The following is a 27,784-nucleotide window of genomic DNA, read 5'->3' on the forward strand; positions in this document are numbered from 1 at the left end:
TACAATCTGATCCTCGGCATTTAGTTACAGACTTTCATAGACCTATTGGCGATACTCAGTCCTCCTGGATTTGGGAATAAGGCTTATCTGATACCTTAAAAAAAAAGGGGGGGTGGAGGGGGAAGGTGGGGTGAGGGTTGTTGTTAAAAAAAAAAAAAAGAGCCCGTCATTTTCTCTGTACCCCCTCCTAAATAACTCAACACATCTGGTAACACTGTAGGATCATTGTCCTTTCAGTTCCTTCAAAGCTCATATTGCTACAATATTTCTTCGGTGTCTAGTTTCCTAAAGGGCAATGTGATTTTTTTTTTTTTCAGGCTGTTTTTTGTAGGTCTTGCAAATTAACCCATATGCATTGCAAGAAAAAACATGACTTTTAATCAGCACCATTTCTAAAGTTAGCGCTTGCTGTGTGTATATGAATATGTATATGAACCAGTGTTTAAAACAAAGAAAACACAACCTTTCTGCTAGTACTCAAAACTAGCATACAAATGTGGTTTTATTATCAAATAAAGCATGCCTAAATGTTAGAATACCTTTCTGTTAGGGCTTTTATCATTTGACTTCTTGTCTTCAGTTACAAGAATGATAAAAATTGAAACTAAATCTTATAATTCAATAAGAACTACATTGAATTTTAGGAAGCAAAAAGAGGAATCAGATACAGACTCATATGCATAGGAAATTAAACATTCAAGAAATTAAAACTTTGTGAGCAACCAGAGGTAGCCTTAAGGTGTGCTTATTTGAAATGCCTGCATTTAATTTTACAATAAATCTGAGTATTTTGTTCCAATTAAGACAGTTCGTGTGCACAACTTCAAATTTTACAGTAGTTCCAGGGAGACCGTGGACTACTTGTTTTACATTCTGGATCAAGTTCAGATTTTTAGGCTTCGCTTGAATAAAATAAAAAGCCTGAACCCTGAAGATAATACAGATTGATAAATCTGATTTAAACATTCCCGTGTTGCAGACTTTCAGTGTATGTGGTACAGCTGAGCCTCGGGCCATGCACTAAATACATCCACAGTGCATTCCCAGGGCACCTGAATACCAAATGATCATGTTTGAAAGGTTACCTTTCTATGGATTCTGACTTTTCTGTATTAGCCACGAAGATTAGAATTTTAACAGCTCCCAAGGAGAGGTATTGCAAAGTATTTACTTGGCAGGAAAAAAACAAAACAAAACAAAGCCCAGATGAGGTACTGTCTCATATTCATGAACTGGGATTTATTAGTTCTGTGAACGTCCTTGTGAGAATACACTCTATAGTTCACACTGTAGGAAAAACAAGTCTTGTTTTTCATTTATTTATTTAAAACTTTGATAGAAGAGTTACTGTAGTAGAGGTTTTAGCAGAGACATATCACAGAATATGTCTCAGGAAATCCTGAAGTCTTTCACAATTAGCTTTCTTCATGGTTTATCTCTCTGGAAATCTGGCAGTAGCTTTGTTAGTCAATTTGGTGATAATTAAAGATGTAAGGCTTTTGCTCCTTTTCTTTTACAGGTTGTGGAACTCATTTCAAGTGCTATTGGTGACTTAGTTCAAGGCATATATTATGAAAACTCAAAATCATCTGAGGTAAGAATTTCACTAGATTGATGTACCCTAGGCATTTGGTGATATTAATGTGTGACTACTGTAAATACGATGACTTTCTCACCTGTTTAAAAGGAGGAAGAGGGCACAAGAGTTTAGTCCTGGTGGGTTTCAGCCGTAACATCATTAAGCTCTGAGAGAAGTTTCTAGAAACACTCAAGGAGGAATTATTTTGTTTTTGTGACTGCTTAATAGAATACTGTCATGTGTCATTACCAGGAGCTCTAGGCACATCTTACTGCAGGCTTTCCAAATGCTTCCAGAGGTTCCTAGCCAAGGTTCTATTAGAGGTATTCATTACAGTGTTGTCTAAATCATTAATATTTTCATGTCTAACCTGTTGTTTCCAAGCCCAAAGAGGGCTACAGAATGCTTCTTCCTGAATTTATGACATATCCTTTCTTCTGAGTTTTGTCCTGGAGTGCTAGGAGTGTAGCCCTGTGTTCTTCTCCATCAGAAGTCACTGTGCATATATTTCAGAAGTCAGCATGGGCCAAGGTAATAGCTGCCAGCATTTCACAACAAATAATCTTGTATTTCATCAAAGATAATTGCAGATATTCTGTGTTATTGTTTGGCAAGAACAGTAATGAAAGTTGGTCAAATTACATGTAGGTATTTTTATCTTTACTAGAATATTTAAGGGAGTTTCGAGAGGCCATTCTTGAAGTAGGCTTGCGTGTTGGAAGAAAAAAGTTTTTTTCATTTTCATTTTTTCATTTACTTTCAAACTAGAGTTTTTTTCCATTTTTTCATTTTATTGTGTGTCTTAACACATGCAATAAAATCAGTAATTTAAAGTTGCCATGACCTCTACAGGTTTTGTCATATCAAGTTTTCAGTCACTGATGAGCACTGTGTATATGTGAGTATTGATCTTGAAGTCCACTGAGATAGACTCACTTCTAGTCGTGGTGTCTCATGTGCCTTGGAGACCTGAATCTTATGGTTCAGCAGATGTTGTGTACTGAAATTGCAGCTCTGGTTTACTGTTGCTGTGTTGTCATATGTAACAAAATGGATACCATGGTGAAATGCTGTTCTCATGGGCTGCTGCTACAGTAGATGCCTGCCCTCATGCCTCTGCAGCAAACCACAGTGGGCAAGTGGAGAGTGCCACTGGACAGCAGCGCTGTGTTCTGGAGGGTGCTGCTCTCCTGGACACTCTCTGTCTCTCCTGCTCTGCAGCAGCCAAGCCATGTCACTGAAACTAATGTCACTGAGGTGTATCTCTCATTTTGACTGAAGCCAGGGAAGGGAGCGATCACACTGCTGAGCTGAGTGAGGGCCTCCAGCAGGACAGCAGTAATGGCACACTCAGGAGCTGCCTGGGGCCCACGGCTCCCTGGGATGCCTGGAAAGGATGGCATGCCTGGAGTGTCCTCTGGCACCTCTCAGCTGTGGATCCTGGGTGGAAGCATGGCAGGAGGGCAGCATTGGGAACTTGATGGCACTTCTGCGCCTGCTGTGTATAACCTGTGTTTAAACTGACCTCAGCCTTCAGTGTTGCTCCCAAGGGTTGCTCCCAGTGTTGCTCCCAACGCTCAGGGTTATATGTTAAAATTGATGACATCTTTGAGATTTTTGCCAAGAATAGTTGAAATGTATCTAAATACATGTTTCTAAATACAAGTAGATTGCAGGTATATTTTAAAAAGACTCATCTACTTCTACTTTTTTATGTGTAGAGGTAAAGCTCTACAGGTTCATCTCAGCGATGAAACTGCATTTTCTTGAAACCATGGCCCCTCTGTAAATGAGGACTCATTTGGGTTCCTGCCACTGCAGAATATCTTTGTCTTTTCTTAATCATTCTTTTTCTATTTTCTGTTACCTTACTGAAGCCCTCCACATGTGTGGATTGCAAGGGGAAGTGTGAGATAAACTAAGCGCAGCTGCATGACATTTACCCTGCCCTGGCCCAGTTACAAATAACAAAGACTTATTTTGTTTCAGTGACTATTTCTGTCTAAGGAGAGTTGCAAGTACACTGTACCCTTCCTAAGGGGAACCCAGTTAACTCAAAACACAATTAACGTGGTGGCGTAATAGAGACACTTACATGACAGTGCCTGAAGTTCAGCCTTTATAATGGGTAGTGTGTGGCTTCTGATGAGACCTACAGCAAGGTGTGGCATCTGCTTTAATTTTTTCTGTCTAGTTCTCTGAGAAATTTAGGTCCATGTTGTGCTGAGACGTATCCCTGCTGCTCTCCTTGCACTCTTCTGCTGAGGCAGTGTCCCATTCATGTCCTGAACATTTCTTTAGCAAAGACTGGCAAATAGACTAGTTCAGTTGTTGGTCTGTCTTATTTGTGTCCTTTGTGCATCTTCCCTCCTTCCCTAAATGCAATCTGATTGAAACAAAATTATGAACCGCATTTCCCAGAAGAAAAATGCTTTAATCTGCTCCACAACTAAATCTCAAATGTCAAACTTATTTTTCTTTTTAGGAATAGGGAAGAGGGATGCTAGTAGTGGTATTTTCATTGCTGGGCATTTCCTAAATTTGGAAAAGCAGAAGGATGTCTTCTCACCTTGTTGTTTTTTTTTTTTCCCTGAGGAAAGAAAACTGTACTTCATATGTTAGATATCCTTAATGCAGTTGTTTTAAAACTCTTTAGTACCTTAAAATAAACTCCGTTAGCACCAAGTTGTTTTGAACTTTGCTGAATGTGTACCTGAATGGTAGACAAAAATACAAAAATATCTCTGCAAAGTGAACCTTTCTTTTCTGAGACCGTAAGTTCATGTTTGCAAAAAAAAAAAAAGTTTCAGTCTTCTTCCTTTGGATAACCCAGTAGGAAAGTTCAAAGAATCATTTGACCTAACAAGACTGACCCGGTTTACTCCTGAATGCACGTAATGGATATAATTATTTGACAGCTCCATTACCACTGTTTTTCCTCTGCACAGCCACATGCAATCCTACAGCTGTCCCATTTTACTACATTCTGTTTGATCGTGCTTCATCTTTTCTGCATAGGTAAATCATTAGATCTGTGTGAAACCAGGAAAGAAAAAGCAAATATTTAACTTTTCATCGTTATTTGAAGTGACACTACAAACTACAAAGTGTAGGCTTTGACACAGCCTGAAGGTTAAGGCTTGTCACTCATGTTCAAGGTAACAAACAGCTGCTGTGGTGTAAGATATTGCATTAACAATATTAAGTTCATATGTTGGGCTATCACCTGGAGCTGAAAGGGATGATATGATAAACTATTGCAGTTTTCTGTGCTAAATCCCCTCTCAGCCCAAAATTCTGCAAGTGAAGGACATTCTTCCCAGTTCCCATTTACCTTCCCTAAATCTGGGTCTAATTTGAGAGTAAAAATTTTGCCTTAGTGAGTGCAAAGTTGAAAATTGTCTAGTCTGGCCTTCAGTTGTGATTGTGGTTATCTATTTTTAACAAAAAAACCCCATTGCTCTGAGTCTCTGTTTCCAGCTTTGAGGAGGCTGAAGGTTTCTAAAATGTTTGCTAATTCAGAGAATACTGTCATATCTGTAAACCCCCTCTGTTTTAATATTCCAGATCATTTAACAAATACTGAGGGGGGTTACTTTAATATTCCTGCAAATTCACTTGACAGGTGTAAGAGATACAAGGAAGCTCAAGGTCAAACAGCAGAATCAAGAGAGGGACTTCAGTGTGTTGCTTAACCTTCCAGAATGCTCTTGTAATCTTAAAACATGAGGGACTTTGAGAGGAAATAACTTGGTTGGGTTTTGGTGATTTTTTTTTCTTGTCTTCAGAATATGTAGCTGATGATAAATGTGCATTAGCAAAGCTCATTATAGTGTCAACATGGGGCTGTTATGTAAGACAGGACCATTCCCAACACGTTCCACTGATGGCCGGAAGAGCTGTTAGGAATTTTTGATGCAATTTTGTGAAAGTTGTGCATAACTAATATGTAAAGCAAGTTTAAAAAATAAAGGCCTTAGTTATAAGCACTCATTGTATCAAACAGGTAATTAATAGGTATTTATTTTAGACCACAGTAGAGTTTTTTAATGAAAATTAGTTTATTTTCTGGAAAAGGATGGGCTAAATGCAGTGTGCTGTGCCAATACCTCTTTGATGTTTGGTCCCTGGCCCTGCTTTGAGGAGTAATGTTTTGGAATACTGCACAAATCCATCAACTGACTGTTATGAGTCTGTACTATAAGTAATGGATTTGTTTATTATTTTACTATAGGAAGTAAATCAAATATATTTTGAGTTATGTAAACCACCTTTTAGCAGGGCAGCAGAGCCAGAGCTTTTTTTAAACAAATGTTTTTGTTGCAAGACTAAAGGAAAGCATAAAATATGGAATTTGAGTAAAGAGCATCTGTGAAAAGAATAGGAAAATGTGTTTGGGGGAAAAAGAGCATAGCTAGAAGGAAGGCCAATGTTATTTATTTACTGCTTTTGTTCTTTTAAATACTAAGTTTTTCCAGGGAGATTTAAAAGTAACAGATGTGAAGAGATATTTATCTTTATGATAAGTTTACAAACTTTTCTTTTAAAACCAGGTGTTATTGTTTTTACTGTGTCATGATAAAAGTAGTCAGTAGCTTGCTTTATTGACCCATTTGCAGACACCCTTGTTACTCCAAAAGCAGTGAAGACAGGTATTAATAGACCAATAAAACATGCCCTGTCATGTTCAGCAAGCATGAATACATCTGCTGAAAGCTCATGTGAACCATGTGTGAAATGTTTTACAGGGTCTTGCTGCTGGTAGAGTGATTCATAGTTGCACTGGATTTTATTTATGTAAAATAGAAGTTCTTGAACTACCTAATTTAAAACTTTGAATATGCAATGTAAAATTATTTCTATGTGTTTCTGTGGATTATTTGCCCATTGAGAACTGAACTAATGTTTGATATAAATGATTCAGACGTTTGGATCATTTTGTGCAGCAGCAGATGGTTAAGAAAGAGCTGCCATGGTATGGAAATAAATGATGGGCTGTGTTACAAACTATAGCTGAAGTTTAAAGTCTCCAACTTCTGCTCCTTCTCGATTTTGCAAATGGGTTTGTGCACTTTTAAGACTTGTTTTTCATTCATATTTCTGTAGTACGTTTTCAGCTGAGCCTCATATAAGAATCTTTGGTGAGATAAATCAAACTGTGCTATTGTAAGTGTTGCTTTTGTACTGGGGATCCTTGGTACTGTCACTAAGAGCTGCCCTTCCTGATGGTTATGATCGCATATTTTGTCCCACAGTTTAATTTTCTAAAAGTTTTTTGTTTCCTGACGTGATTGTTTTAAACACAGTTTAAATCATGGAAGTAGTTTAATAAAAGAAAATCTCAACTAGACAATTTCTAACAAAGCAGAAACTGACCTTGCCAATAGAAAAATGGGAGCACTCTCAGCTGTTCTTCATTTCCCATTGGAAGTGATGATCGACAGAGCTGTATTTGGATATTTTCCCTGTGCACTCATGCTGACATTGTGCAAACTGTCTCTGGAGATGGCTGTTTTCTTCCAGTGGTGGTGAGGGGTTCAGTTCTCTTCATCCACCACTTCCTGCCCCCTTGACAGCATCAGGGGTGCTTGTGATCTGCGCCCATTTCTTGGTAACAGAATTTATGAATGAGGTCAGTCCACAGGCGCTTGTTAATGCCTGAGCACTGTCATCTACAACTAGAATTCATTTAACTTTAGAGAGGTTTTTATAAGAAAGTCTTAGGAGTCTTCTGGGCCAGCTAACATCCACTTCTATACCCACTGCTGACAAAACAAAACAAAGCTTACAAAGCAGTGAAAATTTCTCTAGAAGTAGTAAGAGCTGTCGTGATCTCAGATTTTACAGCCTTTGCAATCTAGAAGTAGTTTGGGTTTTCCCTTGATGTTTTTTAAATAGTGTTTAGATATTGCCCTTCATACCCTTGCAAGAATGTGGTGTGGTTGGCAGACACTTTATGTATAACTTGAGAGTTAAGCTTGGGAAAAAATGTCCTTGTTGGAAAATTTTACTGAAGAAAGGATGTGTCTGCCTTTGTCTTAGGCAGCAAAAGCTTTAGGGGTATATGGTCATAAGAAGTTCTTTAATTAAAATCAGCTATATTCAGGCATGCAAGTTCATATGCTAAAGCACATCCATATGGACATAATACCTTTTTACGACTGGCTTGTTTCTGTAGCCCAGAGATTTACAATATTTATGGCTTTAAGATTTCAATCTTCAAATATGTGTTCAATTCTTATGGGGTTTTTGAATTTAGATGCTCATTTTAGGTGCTTGAAGCTTTTATATAATCTTAATGTAGTGGACAGTACTGGCAGTTTCTGCCATCATTTTCAATCCTGTTAATGAAATTGAAGCTTGTTTAGGAATATAATTTTGTAACGAGTCATAGAATTAATTTTCTTGTATACACTGAGTTGCAATGACTGCTTAAGCTTCTTCAGTTCCTTCAGTTGATGTTGGATAATGTTGCACTTCCCTTGCTGCTCAAAGGCTACAGAAAGCAATCATTTTCAATTTATGAGTCTTCTGAAATATTTTGTTAACTTCATAATTGTTTCCGGATACCTTTCTAGAGTATTTTTTTCTTATTTGATGTAAAACAAACGATTATAAAAATCACTGCCAATTTTCAGTATCACCCAGTGAATTTTAGTAAGTACTGTTTTTTCACTGAGCAGATTGGTTGTTAAGGAAAAGATTGTGTTTCGTCTTCCAACAGCTCCTGATTTTAAATTTAAAATAAATTGACCTATATCTAAATGGAAAAAAAGAGACTTGATATATGGGAAACTACTTGAATTAAATGCTCATTTTGACATTTTGCCAGTCATGGGAATTTGCACATGCTCTGGGCTGAGTTAAAATATTAAAACAAAAATACAGAAACAGAGGAAAGTTTAGGCTTGACTTTGTAAGTTGTCATATGCATAATAGCAAACATGTGGTTTCACTGTTCTTCACTTTCCTTGTATAACTTAATAGTATGTCTGAAAGCAAAGGCATTTTGATACAGCTCTGTGTTACTTGGCATTGCAGAATTCTCCTACTTTTTCCATTAGTCTCAAATTATCCTCTCCCTTGTAACACAGCACTTCTGGGTGATGTCCATAAGGGAGGAAAATTAGAGCTGAACGGATGGATTCTATTTCATTTGTTACTGATTTCATGACAGATAATACCTTGCTAGAAAACTATAGGGTCACACAGAATTACTTCTTGCTCATTTCTAAGTAATTTAATTGACATCACTTTAAGGGAAAAGGTTTGTTGTATAAGAGGGGTTTTTATATTACTCTGTTAAAGAATATCTTTTAGCTTAGTGTACATTAAAGATTTAGCTGAACTGAGAAATCACAAAATTTTAAACATTTTTTGCGCTTCAATTTCTTTTTCTGTAGCTTCTCATTACTGATTTTATTTTTTCTAAGCAAAACAGCTGTGATCTTTTCTGGTTTTGGTGTTCCCCCGCCCCCTTCCTTAGTGAGTACCTAAAGGCATGACAGTATGTGATGCAGATTAGAGTTATGTCTACTTTTGAAGATGTGAGTGAATTAGTAGCATATTAACACCTTATGAGTCAAAGGAATGGCAACTGAATTTGGATTTGGGGAGAAAGTATTTGATTTGTGTTAATTAAAGCACTGTGGAAAGTTATCCAAATAAATACGTTGGATACAAAAGATTTTGGGACAGTGTGAATATCTCTGACCTTACAGTCAAGGTGGTAAAGTTCAGTAGAACATAACTGACATGCCTCTGTCATGCCCCTGAGAAAGTTAATTAATCCCTGACACTTCTAAATTGCAACTTTATTTCTTTTTTAATACTTTCAGTTGTTCCTCACACTTAATATTGGAGCAGAAGAGGTACAAGTCCTCTCTCATGGCCCTTCATTTATTCACTGCAGTCTATAAGAATTTTCAACATCTGTTACAATTAGTTTTTTCTTGACTATGAAGGAGAAATTGTAGGGACTTCTCAAGTTTGTTTGGGATTGTTGGTTCTAGGTAACTGGGAAGGGGCTGAAGTGCAGGTGTACTCTGGGTGGGGTTTGCTTTTTGGATTTGTTTTGGAGTTTTGTTGTGGGTTTTTTTTTTCTCCCAGTCCCTCATGAGGGCTATAGTTCGCTGTTAATGTTCAGTGTGATGATAGAGTAATTTAAAAAAAAAATATTGTATTGAATCTGTTGACAGCTCCACATATTTTGCATTGTACTTTTTGAAAGGAAAAATTGAAAAGGTTTTTGTTTGAAACTGCCTATATATTTACTCTGATACTTTCCTCTATTCATCCCTAAAAGAATTTATTTGGTGCCATGGCACCCAGAGTTTGGTTTGTTTTGTTATGTACTACATGTTACTCACCCGTGCCACGCTGTTAACTTCTGTGAGCTGACACGTGCAATGTTGGTGTTTTCATGTTAGCCTTTGTTTCATTTTCAGGAGAACTGCCTCACAGATGACATTGGCATATCTAGCTGGAAGGAGCAGATTTTCCTGTCACACAGTGCCTTGCTGGCCAAGAGCTGCCAGGCTGCAATGGAGCTAGCAAAGCACAGCGCTGAGATCCAGGACATGGCATTCCAGTATGGGAAGCATATGTCTATGAGTCATAAGGTACACCTTTTCCTTTTGTTCTGGGAGCTTAAATATAGAAGGAAAGGCTTGTAAGATGTGTTGCTCCTGAGCTCTCTTGTATACTGCATGACTTATGCTGTAGACTTTAGCCAGCAGGTGAGTGTTGAGAAATTTGGCTGCTGTATGGAGTGAGATGTTTGCAGAAACTGTTGGTATGAACAGAGCTTGTGAACTACCAAAATCACTCTCCTGGCAATGGAACTCATTACATTAAAGGCTCTGTTAACTTCCTTCTAGCACATCTTTCTGCAGCAGCTTAAGACTTTACCTTTTCTGCTCCTTCATTATTCCTAAACCCACTGTCCCATTACCGGGAGTTGCAGGAGGAAACATGTAATAGAATATGTTGAATTGGAAGGGATCCACAAGGATCATTGAGTCCAACTACTAGCCCTGCACAGGACCATCCCCAATAGTCACACCCTGTGCCTGAGAGCATTGTCCAAACACTTCTGAACTCTCTCAGGCTTGGTGTTGTGACAACTTCCCTGGGGAGCCTGTTCCAGTGCCAAACCACTCCCTGGGTGAAGAACCTTTTCTAATATCCAGCCTAAACCTCCCCTGGCACAACTTCAGACCATTCCCTCGTGTTGTGTCACTGGTCATCACAGAGAAGAGATCAGTGTCTGCTGCTCCTCTTCCCTTCACAAGAATGTTGATGACCTCAAGGAGGTCTCCTCTCCGTCTCCTCCAGGCTGAACAGACCAAGTGACCTCAGCCACTCCTCTTACAGCTTCCCCTCAAAGCCCTTCATCATCTTTGTAGCCTCACTTGGACACTCTGATAGTTTAATGCCTTTCTTATATTGTGGTGCCCAAAACTGCCCCCAGCACCTGAGGTGAGGCCATCCCAGTGCAGAGCAGAGCAGGACAATCTCCCTTGCTCTGGCTGAGCCTGGTGCACCCACTGGCCCTTCTGGCTGCCAGGGCATTGCTGACTCATGCTCAACTTGTCATCAGCCGGTGTCTCCAGGACCCTTTCTGCTTTCCAGCATCTCATTGCCCAGTCTGTACATAATGTGTTGGGTCTTGGCTGCCACCATGCAGAGATTTGTGCTGTGAGCTCAATTGCCCATGCAGCAGCATGGACTGAGGCATATCCCCTCTGAATAACCTGCTGTGGAGGGAAATTCCATAGGGGGCAGCTAGAAGATAAGGAGGGAGGTCACCATATCTGGACAGAACCATCAGCAGTAGGACCTACAGTAGTAGGACTCCCTGGACAAGGTCTCTGACCTCCACTAGAAGACATTGAGTCTCCAGCTAGAGCTAGTCCAGAGGAAAACACAGATCTGCTTCTGCTGTATTGCATCACTTGTGAGGTTAGATGTAGCTTGAGACAGGCAGACAAGCCTCCCATCTGCTTCAGCTGAGTTGATTTATGCAGTTTCTAGTTCCTACAGGAGAAGGAAGTGGTTTTATAAAGCACAATTTTACTGCCACAGGAATGCCACTATATGCTATTACTAGGTACAATTCTTTCAGTAAATTACTTCCAGTGCAGTTATAGCCTTAATATTTTGTATATGCTTTAATATTAATATATTCACCATTGACACGTAGTTGTGTATTAAGGATTGCATAATTTTCATAGAAAGCTCCTAGCTATGTAACATTTGCTTTGTCAGAAGGAAGGTCATAGTGTATCTGCTTCCTCAGGTACTCAAAAGTAGAGTATAGCACTCTGCACAGATTAAAACCTGATCTTCTCCCCACCAAAGACTGGATCATTCTCTCCTTTATATTTTTGCTGTTTCTTGCCACTCTACCTGGCTATGTCCCATGGCTTGCCCAGCTCTGCAAGCTGTCCTTTATCTGTATCTTTGCAGACTCTCTTGCTTCTCTTTACCACATCTTTCCACCACTGCAAGGCTTTCAACATCTTTCTATCCCACCCCCAAACTTGAAAAAGTGCAACCCGAGTACAAGTGTCAAAGTAGGAAGTGGTGAGTAGGTGTAGAACCTCAATTTGAGGAGTGGAAAGTGAACCTCAATTTGAGGAGTGGGTGGATACACATAGACTGTTGTGGGAACTGAATGTGTGTGCGTTCTTCTTTTCCAGCTACATTCGGACCTGCAGCCATTTGTGAAAGAAACTTCTAGTGACACCATGGCCTTCAGTTTGAATTCTGCTCCTGCAATCCTTCATCAGGAATTCCGTGGAAGGGAGGCATGGCTTAAACAGATTAGAGAGGTAAAATAAAGCACTGTTTAGAATTTCCTGGTTTTGCTGTTTGTTTATTTCCTCCTATCTGTACTTTCAATCTTTACAGGAACTTAGAAATTAACAAGAGGTTTCCCTATGCTCTGCAGTGCTTAATACCTCTCTCATCCACACTTTAAACAAGGGGAAATGTGGGGACCTGACAGTTAAGCTCTGTCAGACTTTTGTATATCAGTAACAGGCAAATTCATTTGCGTGGAGCATATGTGTGTTCCTCTGCAATGCTTGTGCAGTCCCACATCTTAGTAAAGCTGCTTTCACTAGCAGCTTAAAGCAGAGAACTTCAACCATCACTGTGGTTGAAAGGTAGGCATGCATTTCCTTCTGCCAAAATTATGCTGGGAGTAGTAATTTTCAATGGAAAGGAAAAGATCTGTGCGGTTGAGCTTTCTGACCACCACAAATAGTTTTGAAATCTAGCTGTCTGATACTGTTCTTAATTCTCTTATTTACCTATTTTTTTCCTCTAATTTTTACATGAGGAAGGCAGTGAGAATAAAATAACTAGGTGGTAACTGTCATGTGCCACAGCAGGATTCAAGTCCATGAATAGCTCCCTGGATGTTGCTGAAGCACAAATAGATAACTGTAGAAGGCATCAAGAAGGGAAAGGGGGAGGAGGAAGCACCAAAATGGCCAAAATTAAGCATTCTGTTGCGTTCCTGCATCAGTTAGACGTGTTTTGTCTGTCTAAACAACAGTGATGACTGCCGTTTGGAAATTCATGCTTGTTATACAGTTTGTTAGAAAGGCTGCTGCCTTCAATAAGAAGCTGGCTCTGTGCAAGCATATTCATTCAAGATTTGCTTGCTGATGGCTCCTTTCTCTGCTGGTTTGAAAGCAGGAATCAGGTTCAGGATGTGGAATATAAACCTCTGCCTAGTTCTGTGTTCTAACTTGCCTTCACATACTGCAAGCAAGAGGCATGGTCTCCAGCTGTGAGATTTTGGGAGGTGTATGCAGAATCTACAGTCCTACAGTGGTATAGAGTGGGGAGATCTTAAAATGCAGCAATCCTATTGTCACTTTGAAATTAGGGACTAGTAGTTCATAAAGCATGATGAGGATTTTTGGAACTCAACAGTCTCAACACAAGGCTCATATGCGAATTGAATATAAATGGATTTGGATTATTGCAGTTGGAGAATAATGGCATTTCCACAGCACAGTGTATAAAAGCTTTGAAACAATTTCCCATCTGCAGAATCTAGAGGAGGTTGCAGGACTCCAGGAGTGCCGTCTGTCTGCTTACTAAATTTTCATACCAAAAATGGGCATTATGGAAGCAATGAAGCAGTTCTGTGTGGAAAGGGTGGGGGTGCCAAGTGACATGCACTTTGCAAAAGTATTTGCTATCTACTATTACTGCTGTACTTCATACATTTACTTATTATACACGTACTTTATACGTGGTATTTACTATGCTACCCCTACTGCCAACTACAATATGGAACTCCTAGTCCAGGAGCCTTTCTTGACTTGTGCTGGTTTAAAGAGGAAAGTTATCTTTGATTAACTACATGAGATTAACTGCATGATTAACTACATATCTCCTTGAGATATCACCCACAGTCACATTCACTATGTGACATTCAGTGTAGGCCAAGCACTCAAACCAGAGACTTCCTCATGTTGGCAGTGCTTATAAGGGTGCACTCATAAGCCATCCTCTCATGCAATGTCATTTGTATGGTTTTAATAGGTAAAGCACATGCAGTGCACTCAGGCCCTGTCAGAAGCTTAACCAGTTGAGCAAGTCTGATGTAAAAGGTTAAAAAACAATCTGTGTGTCTGAGATGAGGATCAGAAAAAGTTAGAGAGCCAAATTACTACTGTGAGGATAAAAAAAGTTAAAAAGTGCAGTTGTAGTAAAGAAGGCTTAGGAGACAGATTGTGTGAGGTTGCTGCCTGGAGGAGCACAACAGCCATTGACTGGAATGCTTGACAGGAGCAGATCATGAGAAAATATTCTTGCTGTTGGTAATGAGAATAAGCACAGGAGGAGGCACACTGAGCACACCTTTCCTGCTATTGCTGCAGCTGAAAAGCATCTTCCTCAAACACGTTGTCATATTCTCTGCTGCAGAATCTGCATATAGGCAATCACTTGTTGAGGAACATGTTTCTGGTGTTCTAATACACAATATAATTGCTAGATATATTTTGAAGAAGCTGTAAGGTCCAATCAGGTGAATAAAAATTGACAAAACAAAGAAGATGGGAATATACAAATAAGGAAGCTGTAATTGGCAGTGGTTTTTCTACTCCCAAACACTATCAGGCTGTCTTCTTAAGATGCATTCTGGAAAAGCTGGCTCCTGAGAAGACTAAAGAGAGAAGCAAAGGGGTTTTGTGGATCAATCCCCTTTATCCTTCAGAAGAATCAGTTCTGTTATCCACGGTTCCCCTTCATGTTCAGTTTGTTTAGTCTCTCATCAGTTATTTTCTCTATTTTATTTTTCCTCCTTTACAAAGACTAATTCGTTTTTTTAAGTCTGGGCCAACTTGGCAACATCTCTTTGAAGCTGTGCTTGCCACACAGTGTTCCTCTTCAGTGCAGGTCTCAGCTCTTCTCATTATCCCAGTTGGTCTGCTCCTTCGGGCTGATCTCTGAAGTCCCCACAGAGGACATGGAGAGGTAGTGGTCCTAATCTGCATCTTTTCAGGAGAAGAAAAGATTGGAGAAGAACTGAGGTTTGGGGTCTTCCCTTGAGGAAGCTAGAGAGAAAGAAACAGGTTTTTTTTTTTTCCTCAATGAATGAGGAAAAAGAAGAGCTGGAGTTGGATGAAGTCGTAATGGCACATCCAGATCAGATCTCAGGGAAGAGTTTTCAGGTTGGTTAAGTGCTAATGTTCTGGTTCTGTGGAGCACAGGTGAGAAAGAACATCTTCTACATAATTTTGTGACAAAATTCAGAAAGTTGGACAGTATATTTGCCTGCATCTGGACAAGAAGAAATTAAAAATTTATTTGTATTTCTTTTTGAATGTATTAGGAGTTACAGGTTGTATTTACCTGTCACTTACTCAAAAGGTGATGCTCATACTTAAATCAAAAGCACCTTCAGCCTGGTCACAGCTCTGACAGGGTCCATCAGCCCCTTTTGTGGGCTCTGGACTATTGCCTCCTGCAAGACAGTATAGGTATACAGAGAGTTCTCTTTAAAGAAAGTAAATCCTGTTATTGCTGATAGGAAGTAGAATTTATTGCAGACTCTCATGGGAGAGATTAATTAATGCAAACAGCAAGATTTCTTAAGACCAAAACATTTTGGATTCACCAAATGTTTAACTACAAGTCATAATAAAAAAGCCTAAAAATTACACTGAGTATCTGCAGCTCTCATCTGAAACAGAACCATGTTGTGTAAGCTGGTAACACATTTGCTTGTATTTTAAGGTTTTTTGTATCAGATTCCTAAAGAAAGTAAGTAATGTTCAAAGTAGTAGCTCATTTAATTGCATTCTTTCTTCTTGCAGCTCTGGTTTGTAGTATGTAGTGTCTGATAAAAAATCTCTTTCTTTTTAAGGCACAAGGAAAAGGAAACATTGTGGACTATAAGAAGGTTGGTAAATTGCATTTATATCTAATTTTTAATATTTTTAAAAATATTTTCAAGAATATTCTCAACAGCTGAGAGAAACTTCCTTATTAAAGCTAGGTTGTAAGTTGTATGTGTATATATGAAGGGAGGGAGAATGGCTCCTGCAATTTCTTGATTTTAAAAAGCCATTAATAGACAGCTGTACTGTAACTATACAATGTAGCCATTTAATAAGAGTAATTTAATAATGAACCTAATAATAGTAATTTAATAATGTAGTTATTGAATAATTATTTTTATTGTCGTTTCTCCCATTTACTTCTCCAAACTCAATTTTCAAACCAGGCTTCTGATGTCTTTTGCTGTCTTTTTTTCCTGGAGTCATTTGCAGATCCTATCAGTGGTCTCTGTCTATTGGTAGAGTACGCTGCTAATTTTTGTTTTTAATCTCTCCTTAGTTCCATGCCATCTACTAAGAAATATACACATACAATAATTTGATTTCTTCCAGTCCCCATTATGACTTCTAACTTTACAGCACTGTATTTGCTGCTTCTCTATAATAAAAGCAGACCTGAACTAAGTAGCTTTACTGGAAGTAGCTGGGACGCCTTGAAACTCTCAGAGGGCTGCAGGAGATGGCTGACAAGGTTCCCCTGGTTAAATATTGGAGCACAGCACACGTGTGGTGGAGAGAGATGACCCTGTGTCCCAAGCTCACTGAGCATGAGCCTGACTTGTTCTGAGTCTTAAGTAGATCATGAAGTCCAGTCAGTTATCTCCAGCATCAGTGGGAAATAATATACAAATTACTGAGCCACGTGCATGATTGAGAATTGCTTCTTGAAGTAGGGCCTGAAGAGTGTTACAGCTCTGACTGATTGCTGCTCATATGGAAGGCTAACACACAAGTATGTGTCGGATTATTGTAATTATTTTGTATTAAGAAAAATTGCTATTTGGATTATTTAAAAGCCTCTCTGCCCTTCCTTCCTCTTAGAACGGCAGAGGGATCTTAACTTAGCCATTAAAAAGCATCATGCTTTTAGGTTGTTCTCTACTCCAGTCACAGTCATATCAGTTTTCTTTCATCCAAATCACCACTGAAAGCACCAAATTTATTTTTCAGATGTGTCTTGGGGACACTTCTGAAAGAGTGAATGTTTAAGCTAGGTTACTTTTGCAAGTCCAGAATGAGATTTCTCCTTTTAATTGTTATAACTGTGATCCACAATTGTCATTTCCACAAATCCACACAGTGTAATTTCCATAAGAAAAAAAAAAGGCAAAGGGGAAAGAAAAACATCTAAATTTGCTTTACTAAATCCAACATTTGTCAGACTATTCTATATTTTGACTGAAATTATTTTAGATCTTGTATCCGTCACATGAAATTAAAAAACTTACATTATGCTTAGGCCACTTGGACACTTGAATAAAAGGTAAAGAAGGAGAGAAAGCTCTTCAAGTTTTGTATTTTGAGCAATTGACTTCTGCCAGAAAGCACATGATTTTTGCTGGATTTGGGTAATTATCTCTTGCACAAGCACAGATATTATGAGGTGAACGATAGTGGAAAATTGTGCACGATTTTTGTGAGTTCAAACAACTTCCAGCTTTTTTTTTTTTTTTAGGGGTCATTTTCAAAAGCCTAGGCGATCACATCCCTCTTTTCTATGTTTGTTGGCTTAAATTAAAAGTGGTCATTAGTTATATCTATGCTAAATGAACTCAGGAACCTGCAGCTGTCCCCAGCAGAATAACTTGACCAGCACATGCACACAGCCAATTAGAAGGCATGTTGTGCTGTACAAGTTAGTATTTATTTTTTTGCTTTTTGCTGTGTCGTCTTTCCTCTTCCATCACCACAGGCAGTGCTTTGCACTTTGCTCAGTCTTTTCTTCTCAGCATCACAGTCCCTTCTCATCTTTCTCTTCAGTTGATACAGTTACTTTAATGTTCCTAATCAAATCTGGGAGCTTGTGTCTCTTTGAGCCTTCAAAATATCTCCTCTTTAGTCTTGTAAAAGCAAAGATCACCAAAACTAGCTGTAGAACTTTTGAAAATTTTGGTTATTTTTCTTCTCTTAATTTTTATTATGAACTTCAGTGTGCCACTTAATTGAGATAAAAATATTATTCCTTTAGTTAAACTCATAAGTATACGTATACAAAAGTTGTTAGCCTGCTTAAGAAAGTTTTACCTTGCTTGCTGAACTTTCAATTAAAATAATGAAAGTAAATTTGAGAAGTTGAGATCCATCACACTTAACATGCCTTTTAAAAAAAGGCAAAAGTTTTATTTCAATTTTGAGACTGCTTAAGAATTCTGAATTGTTCTTTTCATGCATGTTATATTAAAATGGTACCTCTGATTTTTTTCACTGACAAAAAAATACCAGCATCATACTAGCAAGTTTGGTGAGGTCTCTGACACAAATATAAAATGAAAAGCTTTCTATTAATTTGATTAGGTCTGAGACTGCCAGGTCAATAAGGTCACTATGTTTTGCAAAGTTTTTTAGGGATTTTTCATTCCAACTTTGTTGAATCTTTTTATCAGAAGGATTTTTTATATTGTCTGTGTTCTGAATATATATATATATTCTCACATTAATATCTGGGGGTTTCACGCTGTTTTTTTCCTATGCTATCACACTGCATCCAGGCAAATTATTGATCTGTTGTGTTGGTATTTGAAAGTCTCTGAAAGAGATGAAAAAATTGTTTCAGCTGTTTTTGTGGTGTTTCCCAGATAACAAAAGGGAAAATACCAATGCATGTTAGGGACAAATTTCATGTATGTAATTGAAAGAAACAACAACTTTTGTATGTGGCAAAAATCTTAGACTTCTTAAAATCAAGAAGCTTTTACCTGTGTTATGCATACCTTGCATGCAAGATAAGCTATGTAATTCTCAAACAAATTGAGATTCTCAGTGTAATTGTTACCACTTTATAATATTGATTAAAAACTCTCTGCTGAAGCTGAGGCCTTAATGGTGCTTGGCATTATAGAGACTTGTTAAAGGAGTGTAACAAAGGCCCAACTAGGGGCCAAATGAGTAAACTAGGAGTAATTCTTGTTTTCTGGCCAAGGCTCTAGAAAAATTATAAGATAATACTAAATAAAGAAATAAATCTTGTATTTTGCAGCCAAGACTGTGCTATGCAATGATTTGTTACTTTTCTAAATGCAATATTAGAAAAGATAAATTAAGTCAATTGAGAGAGAACATAGCAAAATTATTTTTTTTTTACTGTATCCCTGTCCATTTGCTCTGCTGTCTGTTGTAGAGGCCTTTCATCCAAACTGGCATGGAAACTATGGCATAGTCTGGCATGGTATGCTGTGACATACTTTCTTGGTTTGTGTATGAAATATTGTGCACTACATCAACACCAAGCTGAGTTTGTACAGTGCTGGAAGGCATGAGTCAGGATGGGGTAGATCCAGCTGTTCATACACTGCATGACACTAAAGTCTTGACTTCCCAGATGGTGGGAAGGAGAGAAGAAAAATGGGAAAGGTCATATTTGGTTACAAGGAGGTTTCTCAGTGGTAGCCTACTGCCATGCTGCTACTAAATAACAATAGCATGGTGCCAGCCAGAGGTGCCAGCCAGAGGTGCAGGCTGCCCTTGCCCACCCCACTGCTGGCTGCCGTGGAGAGTGCAGCCATCCTGTGCAGTGCTGGCTGTGGGTCTGCAGCCCCATGGGGTAAGGGGCAGGCATCCCATGGCTTTGTTAACATGCCAGGGAGTCATCATGGGACTGTAGGCCACAGGCTGCTCACCCTCTTGCTCCTGAAATGCAGCAAAGCATTAAAAACAGAACGTTGTTGTTTGTAGATGCTTATGACCCTCTGGGTTTTGCATGAAGATTTGTCTTGTTTGTTTTGGAGCAACCACTGCCATTAGCTCCTTTTGTTACATATAATAGAAAACACAGCATAGTCAGTCAATGGGGCTTTTTAGATGTGTTAGTAGTATTACAAAAGCATCCAAAACCATTCAGATGAAGCAATTTTCTTATTTTTTGGAATTAATATCTGAATTATCAAGGTGCACATCCAGTACCAACAATCGGTTGCATCTTTGTTTGTAATCAGTGGGTATTTTCCCGCTTCTTTGGGGTGACAATCAAGCATAACTTTTGTTTCATTAAAACAAATAATATGTTTTAACATAAATATGAAGTTGATTACTTGTGTATGCTAAGATGACAATTAACAAACACTGTTTGTATTAGGGGGATTTAAGAAAATTATGCTTTTGGGTAAAGAGTCTTCACAACTGCCGTTGTTTGGATTTAAAACTAGTGGGTCTTGTTAAGTTCTTTGTGAAAGGCCTAGAAAGGCTTTGGTGTCCCTTCCAAAATAATAAAGAATCTGTTCAATCAATCAGTGTCTCGGGATGGCTTGTAATTTTTTTGGCAGAGTATTATAAGAGCTGTGTAACAGCAGTGTTCTCTGTAAGCAGGCCATCTTTCCTCTCCTGTTGGGGATGACCCTCCCCACATTTGGTCTCATCCTTTATATAGTGTGGGTTTCAGTTTGAAGTAAAAATAAATTTTTTCTGTTTGTCAGATGAATAAAGAAAATAAATTCTATAAATGGAGGCTTCTGCAGGGCATTTGGGACCTTTGAAGATGCATTTCTTTACCTTTTGTACAGAAAAAGTTTCTCAGGAAATATTAGAAAAATACTGCCCCAGTTTCAGCTGGCATATCATGCTGCATATAGCAAACAAAAGATTTTTTAGAAAATAAGTTTATATCCTATGATGTTATGAAGTGATGCAAATACATTATTGTCCAGGGGTTTTTTGAGAAGGAAGAGCTCAACCCTATGTCCAGCTGCAAGGATGGGTGCTGAAACATTCCAAAGTACTTCTTTAGAAAACAAAGAAAAAATTTGACTAAATTGATCTACTACCTATGAAATATGTTGATACTTTTTTAAGGTTAACATTTCAGCAGTCTAAAACACCAGTGCTTATTAAGCATGCTGCTCCCACAAAAGGAATACAAATTTAGGAAAGCCAGTGCAGAACACTGCAGACATTTGAGTGTTATTCCATCACTCAGCCACAGATCAATTTAGGTTTTTGGGGTTTCTTTTTGTTTCAGCAAGTACTGTGCACTTCAGAAATGTAGAATGTTTTAGCTCGCTTCAGGATCCAAGAGAATGCGTGATAGTCAAAGATTTTAGTAGATAACAAATTATCTGGTTTAGGATCATCCTTTTAAAGCAACAGCTAAAAAATCTGAAATTACTTTTGAAATGTTGCCACTGAAATAATTAATTGGAAATAATTAATAGTCAGAAATAATTAATCCTAGGTTGGACTAAGGAAAAAAAAAATCAGGAATTTCAGTGCTCTCTTTATCCCTTTGCATATAAAGCTAAAATATTCACCACATATTCAGTGAGTCTTCCCACTCCACCCTACCCTGCCCCCGATTTGTTGCTCCCTACAGGTAGGACTGTGTGAAAGGAATCTTCTTTCCTTTGGCTCATGAAGCAGAAATGTCTCAGCAGAGAAGATTTGAAATTAGTTGACTTTGTACTAGTTTTTGACTCCTTTAGTTCTTCAGTCTCCAAAATCCAGCAGTTCCTAGCTTTCCTCTCTGACCTCTTGCTACCCTCAGCTGTTCTGTCCAACAGCAATCCGGAGCAGTTGGTCTGAAAGGCAAATCCTTCACTTCTGTGGTAAGGATGAGAAGCCCTCTCTTTGCCTTTTTAAAACAAACAGACTGAGAAACATGGTACTTTGAAGTCTCTTCACAGAATCATACAGTAATGGAAGCTGGAAGGGACTTCTGGGGGATGTCTGGTCCAGCCTCTCGCTCAAGGCAGAGCCAGTGTGGGTTTACTCAGTTAAGTTCTGAATATCTGCAAGGGCACAGACTGCAAAACAGTGCAGATCCATAGTGTAGGAGATCACATCTCATCTGAGCCTCAGCTTGGCTGTGCTATTGCAAGACTATTCTTTAAGCTGAATTTAAATAACCAAAACCCAGTTGGTGATTTTTTCAGAGTCTTGGCACTTCTAGAATGAAGTAAGGCTTTAATGCCAATGGTCTGAACAAAAGCTTAAAAGCAAAAATTCAGTATTCCAGCATATCTAGCAGTTCAACTGGAGGAAAGTGTAGCTAAGCAATCTGTGTTTTGACTTGTATTCAGTTTTAATTACTGAATATCATTCTGAAGAAGATTGTGTGGATTAAATTGTTCCTACAAGTGGAAATATGAACAAAATTAAATATGCCATATAAGTAGAGACTAAAAGAGCGGATTCTTATATTTAGAAGAAATCAATGAGGCAGCTTAAAGTTTATAAAGTTAAAAAATAAAAGCAGTAAATTCTGCTTTTCTGTGCATTTGCTGTAAAAATCAGCTGCTCCTATCCAAATTTTAAAATAATGCATCTATACTGGATACATTGATTTTTTTTCTTCTGTGTCCTTAGTTTGTGAAGTTTATCACATAAAATTATGTGCTCAAAATTATCACATAAAATTTGAAGCTCAAAATCTGAGAGACAGAGTCTGAAAATGTAACTGTGATATAACCAAGAGTACAACTGAAGTCTTAAATTAGGGGGCTTTTGCATACAGCAGGGCTGCTGAAGCCTGGTTTGTACAGAGTTAGTTCCTGTATTTCTTTAGGAACTTTCCCACTACAAAAAGCCATATTTGTACTTCTTTTTTCCCTTTTACAACCCCTCCTGAGACAGAGCTAGTGTGTAGTCTGGTTAGTTCAGACTGCTTTGCCTCTGTGTATGCTTATTTGAGCTGACCAGCTGCTTCAGCAAAGGGAATACAAACCAGGTGTGTTTTGAGGCCTATAAATTGTTCGTTACGGAGGAGGATCTCTAACTGAAAAGCTGTCCATGTAAGCAGGTATTTTCCATTTTGACATTTCCTGAACTTTGCTGGGAAACACTCAACAGCGGATTAGTCTGATTTTTGTGTAGCGATTCCTCTGCCTATAGTTTGACACGAGCTTTGTGATTGTATTGGCTTCAAAGCAGTGCATGTGTCTGAGGGCTTACACAAGACAGGCGTGTAAAGGGATTGTGTCCTTGTGTTAGGATTCCCCCCCTTTCCAGACTCTGCTCTTTCAACTCAGTCATGGTACATAGATGTGAGCATATATATGCCTAAGCTAAGCTTCTCTGGCTTTTCACCAATTTGAAGACTTTCTAGGAGCTGTTTTCTTTCCTGTTTACATCCCAGTATATGCTTCCCTGAGTATTAGAAGTTATGCTAATCCTTTGTAATAAGCTTTAGCAAATCAGCAGAGTTTGCTTCAACATGTGTGGGGTTCTACTGTCCCACAAGGTTGTGCCTCAAAGAAGAGGAAGGGACACCCTTGCATGCTGCTAGAGCACCTCATCTCGCCTATCCTCACCCTTGCTGCAGAGCCCTGGAAATGTGGCTGATTCCCACTCATTAGAAGACATGTTGAATTAGCTATGTGATGCATTTATGCCTCAGGGCAAGTTCCTTTCCAGCACATAGTGCAGGAAGATTCCAACTGAAGAGGAGAATAAAATTTTTATGAACTGGGACTTGAACACTCAAGTGCTGTAATATGCTTTCAGCTAAATTCATCTTTAAATACAGATAATGAATCCACTTTCAGATAAGAAGCATCATTCATTCTGTATAAATGCAAATATGTATAGAAGTGGGTAACTTACGATTTGGTCATATTTAGGATTTTTTTTTAAGATATGGATGGATAGATAGATAGATAGATAGATAGATAGATAGATAGATAGATAGATAGATGGTTTAAACTGGATAGGTAAGGTCATAGTGCTGTATTTTTTTAATAATTTGGGCACTGAGCTGTGAAAACATTGATGAAAAACATGACTTAGGAAACCCTGTATAGTTTGTTACTGTAGGCACCTGTATCCAAGAAAAGCCTTTTTTTAAAAAAGCTGGAGCAGTGATGTTAGACAGTTGTGAAAGCTGTGTAGGGCATGTTAAAGATCATGAAACGCTGTAATGCTTTTGGAAAAATCAAATCCCAAAGATCCACCTGGCCTTTGTTCCCAGGCTTTTGGATGAGGCATCAGGCTGGAGTTGGTCTGGGAACACCTGTATTTTAGAGTAGAAAATGTAATAGTGTTTCATGACAGTCTCATGATGCTGTTCAAAAAGAAAATACTAATTAAAAATAAAACAGCCCTTAATAAAAGCAGTTTAGAGTTCTGCTACATTCAGGTATGGGTAAAATAACATGCTTAATTTTGTCAATTTTGTCTGTATTATTTTAGAGGAAATTTAACCCATCATTTACCCAAGTTTTTTAGGTGCCAGATCTTTCCAGCCACTTGCTATGAAATGTCAGTTATTCCATGAAAGTTTTTTTTTTCTCATATGGTATATCACCAAGCTTTTGTCAAATTCCCTGGCCTTATTAATAAGATGGAGTTTGCATTAGTTCAGTATGATAGTTTACCACATTTTACTGACAAAATTTGCTTTTGTCCACTATGAGCAATGTAATCACATGGTCTATAAATAGAAACCCCTATTACAAAATACAGTCATTCCACCTGTGTCGTCCTATGCTGGTTTCTGAAAGCAGGGGATGGAATGGGTAGTCACAAAATGCAGGTTTTCACAGCAGAAAACAGGAGCGTGAGCAAATGGCTGGTTTGCCAGTTCTGAACAAAAGCTTTCAGGCAGTGGCTGAGGTATGAAATGTTCAGATATTTAAAATTTTAATTTTATTTTTTTAGTTTAAGTGTGCCCTTTGGAGAGCCAGCGTCTTTCATGTGATGAAGTAACGGGTGGTGTAGTTTACATTACACACAGTTTCGCTGCAGTGGGGAGCTAAACAGAGCAGCTGAGAGGATTTAAGGGCTTTGTCTGATGGCTTTGGCTTTGCCTTTACCTCGGGAAGAGGCGGTAGAAGCCCTGTGCTCCCAGAGATAATTGTGCACGGCTGAAACACCCCCCACACCCATGTGCCTGTTTTCCAACAGCTGCAGGAAGCGATCAAGGCTGGCAAAGGTGTGACTTCTGCCATCGACCTCTGCCGCTGCCACGGAAACAGCGCGCTGGCAGCCCTGGAGCGATTCCCTCCCTCGGAGGCCAGGGACGCCTTGGCCAACATCGTCTACGCCGTGACCAGGTTTCCCTGACCTGCTGCTCCGGGAGGAGCATCTCTCCCTCCACAGGTCGAAGCAACCCGGCGGGGACACCGGTGCCGCCTCACACCTCTGATCCCCTCGTCCCATCCCGGCACAGGAACGCGCGCTCGCTGCCGCCGCCACCAGCAAAATTCGGGAGGGGAAAGAAAAAAGGTCACAGACGGTTTTCGCTTGTCGAGCCAGAAGCGCACTTGAGGCTGCACCGGTAGAAATAATTAATGAGTCCCGTTTCCGTGACCTCAGCAAATGGACAGGAAATAAGGCGGTATTGATTGGGCACCAGCGGGGACGGCGCCAGGGCGGAGGCCGGTGGTTTTCCTGCCAGAGGGAGGGATGGAGGGAGGGAGGGATGGAAGGGCGTGAAGATCCAGGTGTCACGAGAAACCCGCTCAAACCTGCCCAGAGAGAGCGAGCTGCCGAAGCCGGGAATTAACAAACCCTTATCCAAAGGGAAGGGCAGTTTGGGGGATTAATGGGGGAAAATCCCTCTCTGTCTGCGCGCTGTTATGTCTCCTCACACTCTTTATGTATTCAAATGTAAAATTACCTTGTGCCTAATGAGTTCTGTATTTGAGAAACTTGCTGAGAAAATGTGTCAAGCATGGTAAGCAGGAGCTTTAAAATATTTAATCAAATACTAATTTGGCTCTGTTAAGGGAACTGAGTGCCTGGAGTTTATACTGTGCCTATGTAAAATGTTGCTCTGGGTCACAGAATGAGGTTTTCTCAACTCTTCTGGGGGAGGGAATATCCCTCCCTCGGATCCAGCAGTTTGTTTCAACAGAGTCTTACACAAAATAATTTCCTATGTTTGTGACACTTGTGGTAATTTAAGCCAAATAAATGTTAATTTGTAAGGCTAGACATCAGCCTTTGGCAAAAAGGAAGCAGGAATGCTCCTCTGTGAGTAGTCACTGCACTGAATAAAATGCAGAAAATACTGGAGAATTTTTAAACCTCAGTGTGTTGGATTTTCAAGTCCAATTACAGACGGCTTATAGGGTGTATCAGAAGCCTGCAATTTGAGACCGTCTCTGTTTTGTTCATAGGAGATGATTTTTGTGGTTTGCACTCGTGCAATCTGAGAATGCCGTTGACAAGAAGGCTGAGTTTACATAAATGATCTAGATTGAGACTCAGCTACCTTTCTTCCTTCTGTGGTGTAATTACAGCCCAATCTGGAGACAGCTAGCACAGCAAACAGATTTCATTACATCCCTCACTCAAACACTAAGTGGAGTTATTTCTGTTAAATTCTCTCCTCCCTCCTTTTCCCCCTGTGCTCCCTCCCCGTCGCACAGCTTGTTTGTCATAGATCAGTGTGTTGCATTCCACCAAATGCAAAATATAAATAAAAACTCTATCCTCTAAAAATACATTGAAAATACATCCTGTGTAATGTACATAATATTCTGTGTACATTCTGCCCACATTGTACCATGATACTTTATTTATAATAAGCAACCTTGAGTCCCAATCTTTGTTTAGGAGCAGCGTCCAAAACTCAGGACTCACTTGGTTCTGGAGAATGGCTTCAACACCAGACCCCTTCTTGCACTTTCTCTCTTTCCTGCCCTGGCATTTTCTCTCTTCCCAAGACTCTGGAACTTGTCCCCGAGTTACTGTTGTTACTGCAGCAGGAGGGCTGAAGACAGAAGAGAAGCATTGAGAAGCGTGGTTTATTCCAGGCACTAACCCATTAAGTTCCCTGAAGTTCTAATGAAAAACATGCTTGAAAGAACTACCTAAGTTCAACCAGAGTCACATTTCAGCTTTCTTTGGCTCTTGTTTTACATATTACATGAAGTAAGGGCCATTCATCATCTTTTGTTTTACATCTGTGTTAATTGGTTCATAATTATTTAGGGCTGCAAAAAGCTTGGGTTGCTGGAGATATTCTGAGTCACTTCACCTCAGTTGTGTGAAAGAAACACCAAACATACTGGAAAACTATGTACACCTCATTTATTTTTTCATGAAAGTACAAGTTTTTATTTGTACTTTTTACCAATAAAGGGGAATCACCAAAAATTAATTAATTTTTTTTTGTATCTTTATCACCAGAATGTTCTGATTGCTCTTAAATAATTCAACCTTAATTTTAAAAAATTCCAAACAAACCATGTGAATTGTCCCTTATCAATATTATCAAGTAATCTTATATTTAAGGTATTTGCCTGTAATTCTTCAGAAATTTTTCTTGTCTTGTTTCCTCCAGGTAAACTATAAGCAAAGTATTGTACCCGTCTGTCAGACTCCAGGTGAATTAGTCATTGCTGTGTACTAATGTACTCCTCACACCTCATACAGTTTCTGAGCAATGTGTAACCTTAGGGCTGTTCTGGTCTGGTCATGGTCTTATTTTTGTCTCTTTGGTTCCTTGTCCCCACCTACCTCTAAAGCAGGTCAGGGAGAGGGAGGCCTGTGGTCTGAGGAAGGCATTCACACCATTTACTTCAATCACCCAGCTACTCAACCAGCCATTCCTGGTGTTGCTCCTCTGAACCTATCACCACTATGGAATTGCTGCACCATTCCACAAATGCACAAAATACAGGACAAGGTCCCAGCTGCTTTTTAAACCAAATTAAAATTTAAAAAGTTATCTTGATCTACTGCA

The 27,784-nt window shown here is 39.1% G+C and overlaps 1 protein-coding gene across 3 annotated transcripts in view; it reads left to right on the forward strand.

Annotated features, from left to right (window-relative positions):
• PDSS2 (decaprenyl diphosphate synthase subunit 2) overlaps positions 1–27,784 on the forward strand; it is a 112,345-nt gene extending 84,561 nt beyond the window's left edge. The window contains exons 4-8 of one of the 3 annotated variants that reach the window (XM_059842343.1): positions 1,520–1,594; positions 10,027–10,200; positions 12,283–12,414; positions 15,975–16,010; positions 24,997–27,784. In XM_059842343.1, coding sequence (XP_059698326.1) covers positions 1,520–1,594; positions 10,027–10,200; positions 12,283–12,414; positions 15,975–16,010; positions 24,997–25,155 — 576 coding nt within the window. In that variant the 3' untranslated portion in view covers positions 25,156–27,784. Of the gene's footprint in view, positions 1–1,519; positions 1,595–10,026; positions 10,201–12,282; positions 12,415–15,974; positions 16,011–16,447; positions 20,391–24,750; positions 24,917–24,996 lie in introns of those variants that run through there. The other 2 variants (XM_059842344.1, XM_059842345.1) reach the window with 2 other exon arrangements.

Source organism: Haemorhous mexicanus, chromosome 3 (assembly GCF_027477595.1).
Source record: "Haemorhous mexicanus isolate bHaeMex1 chromosome 3, bHaeMex1.pri, whole genome shotgun sequence".
Lineage (NCBI taxonomy): Eukaryota > Metazoa > Chordata > Aves > Passeriformes > Fringillidae > Haemorhous > Haemorhous mexicanus.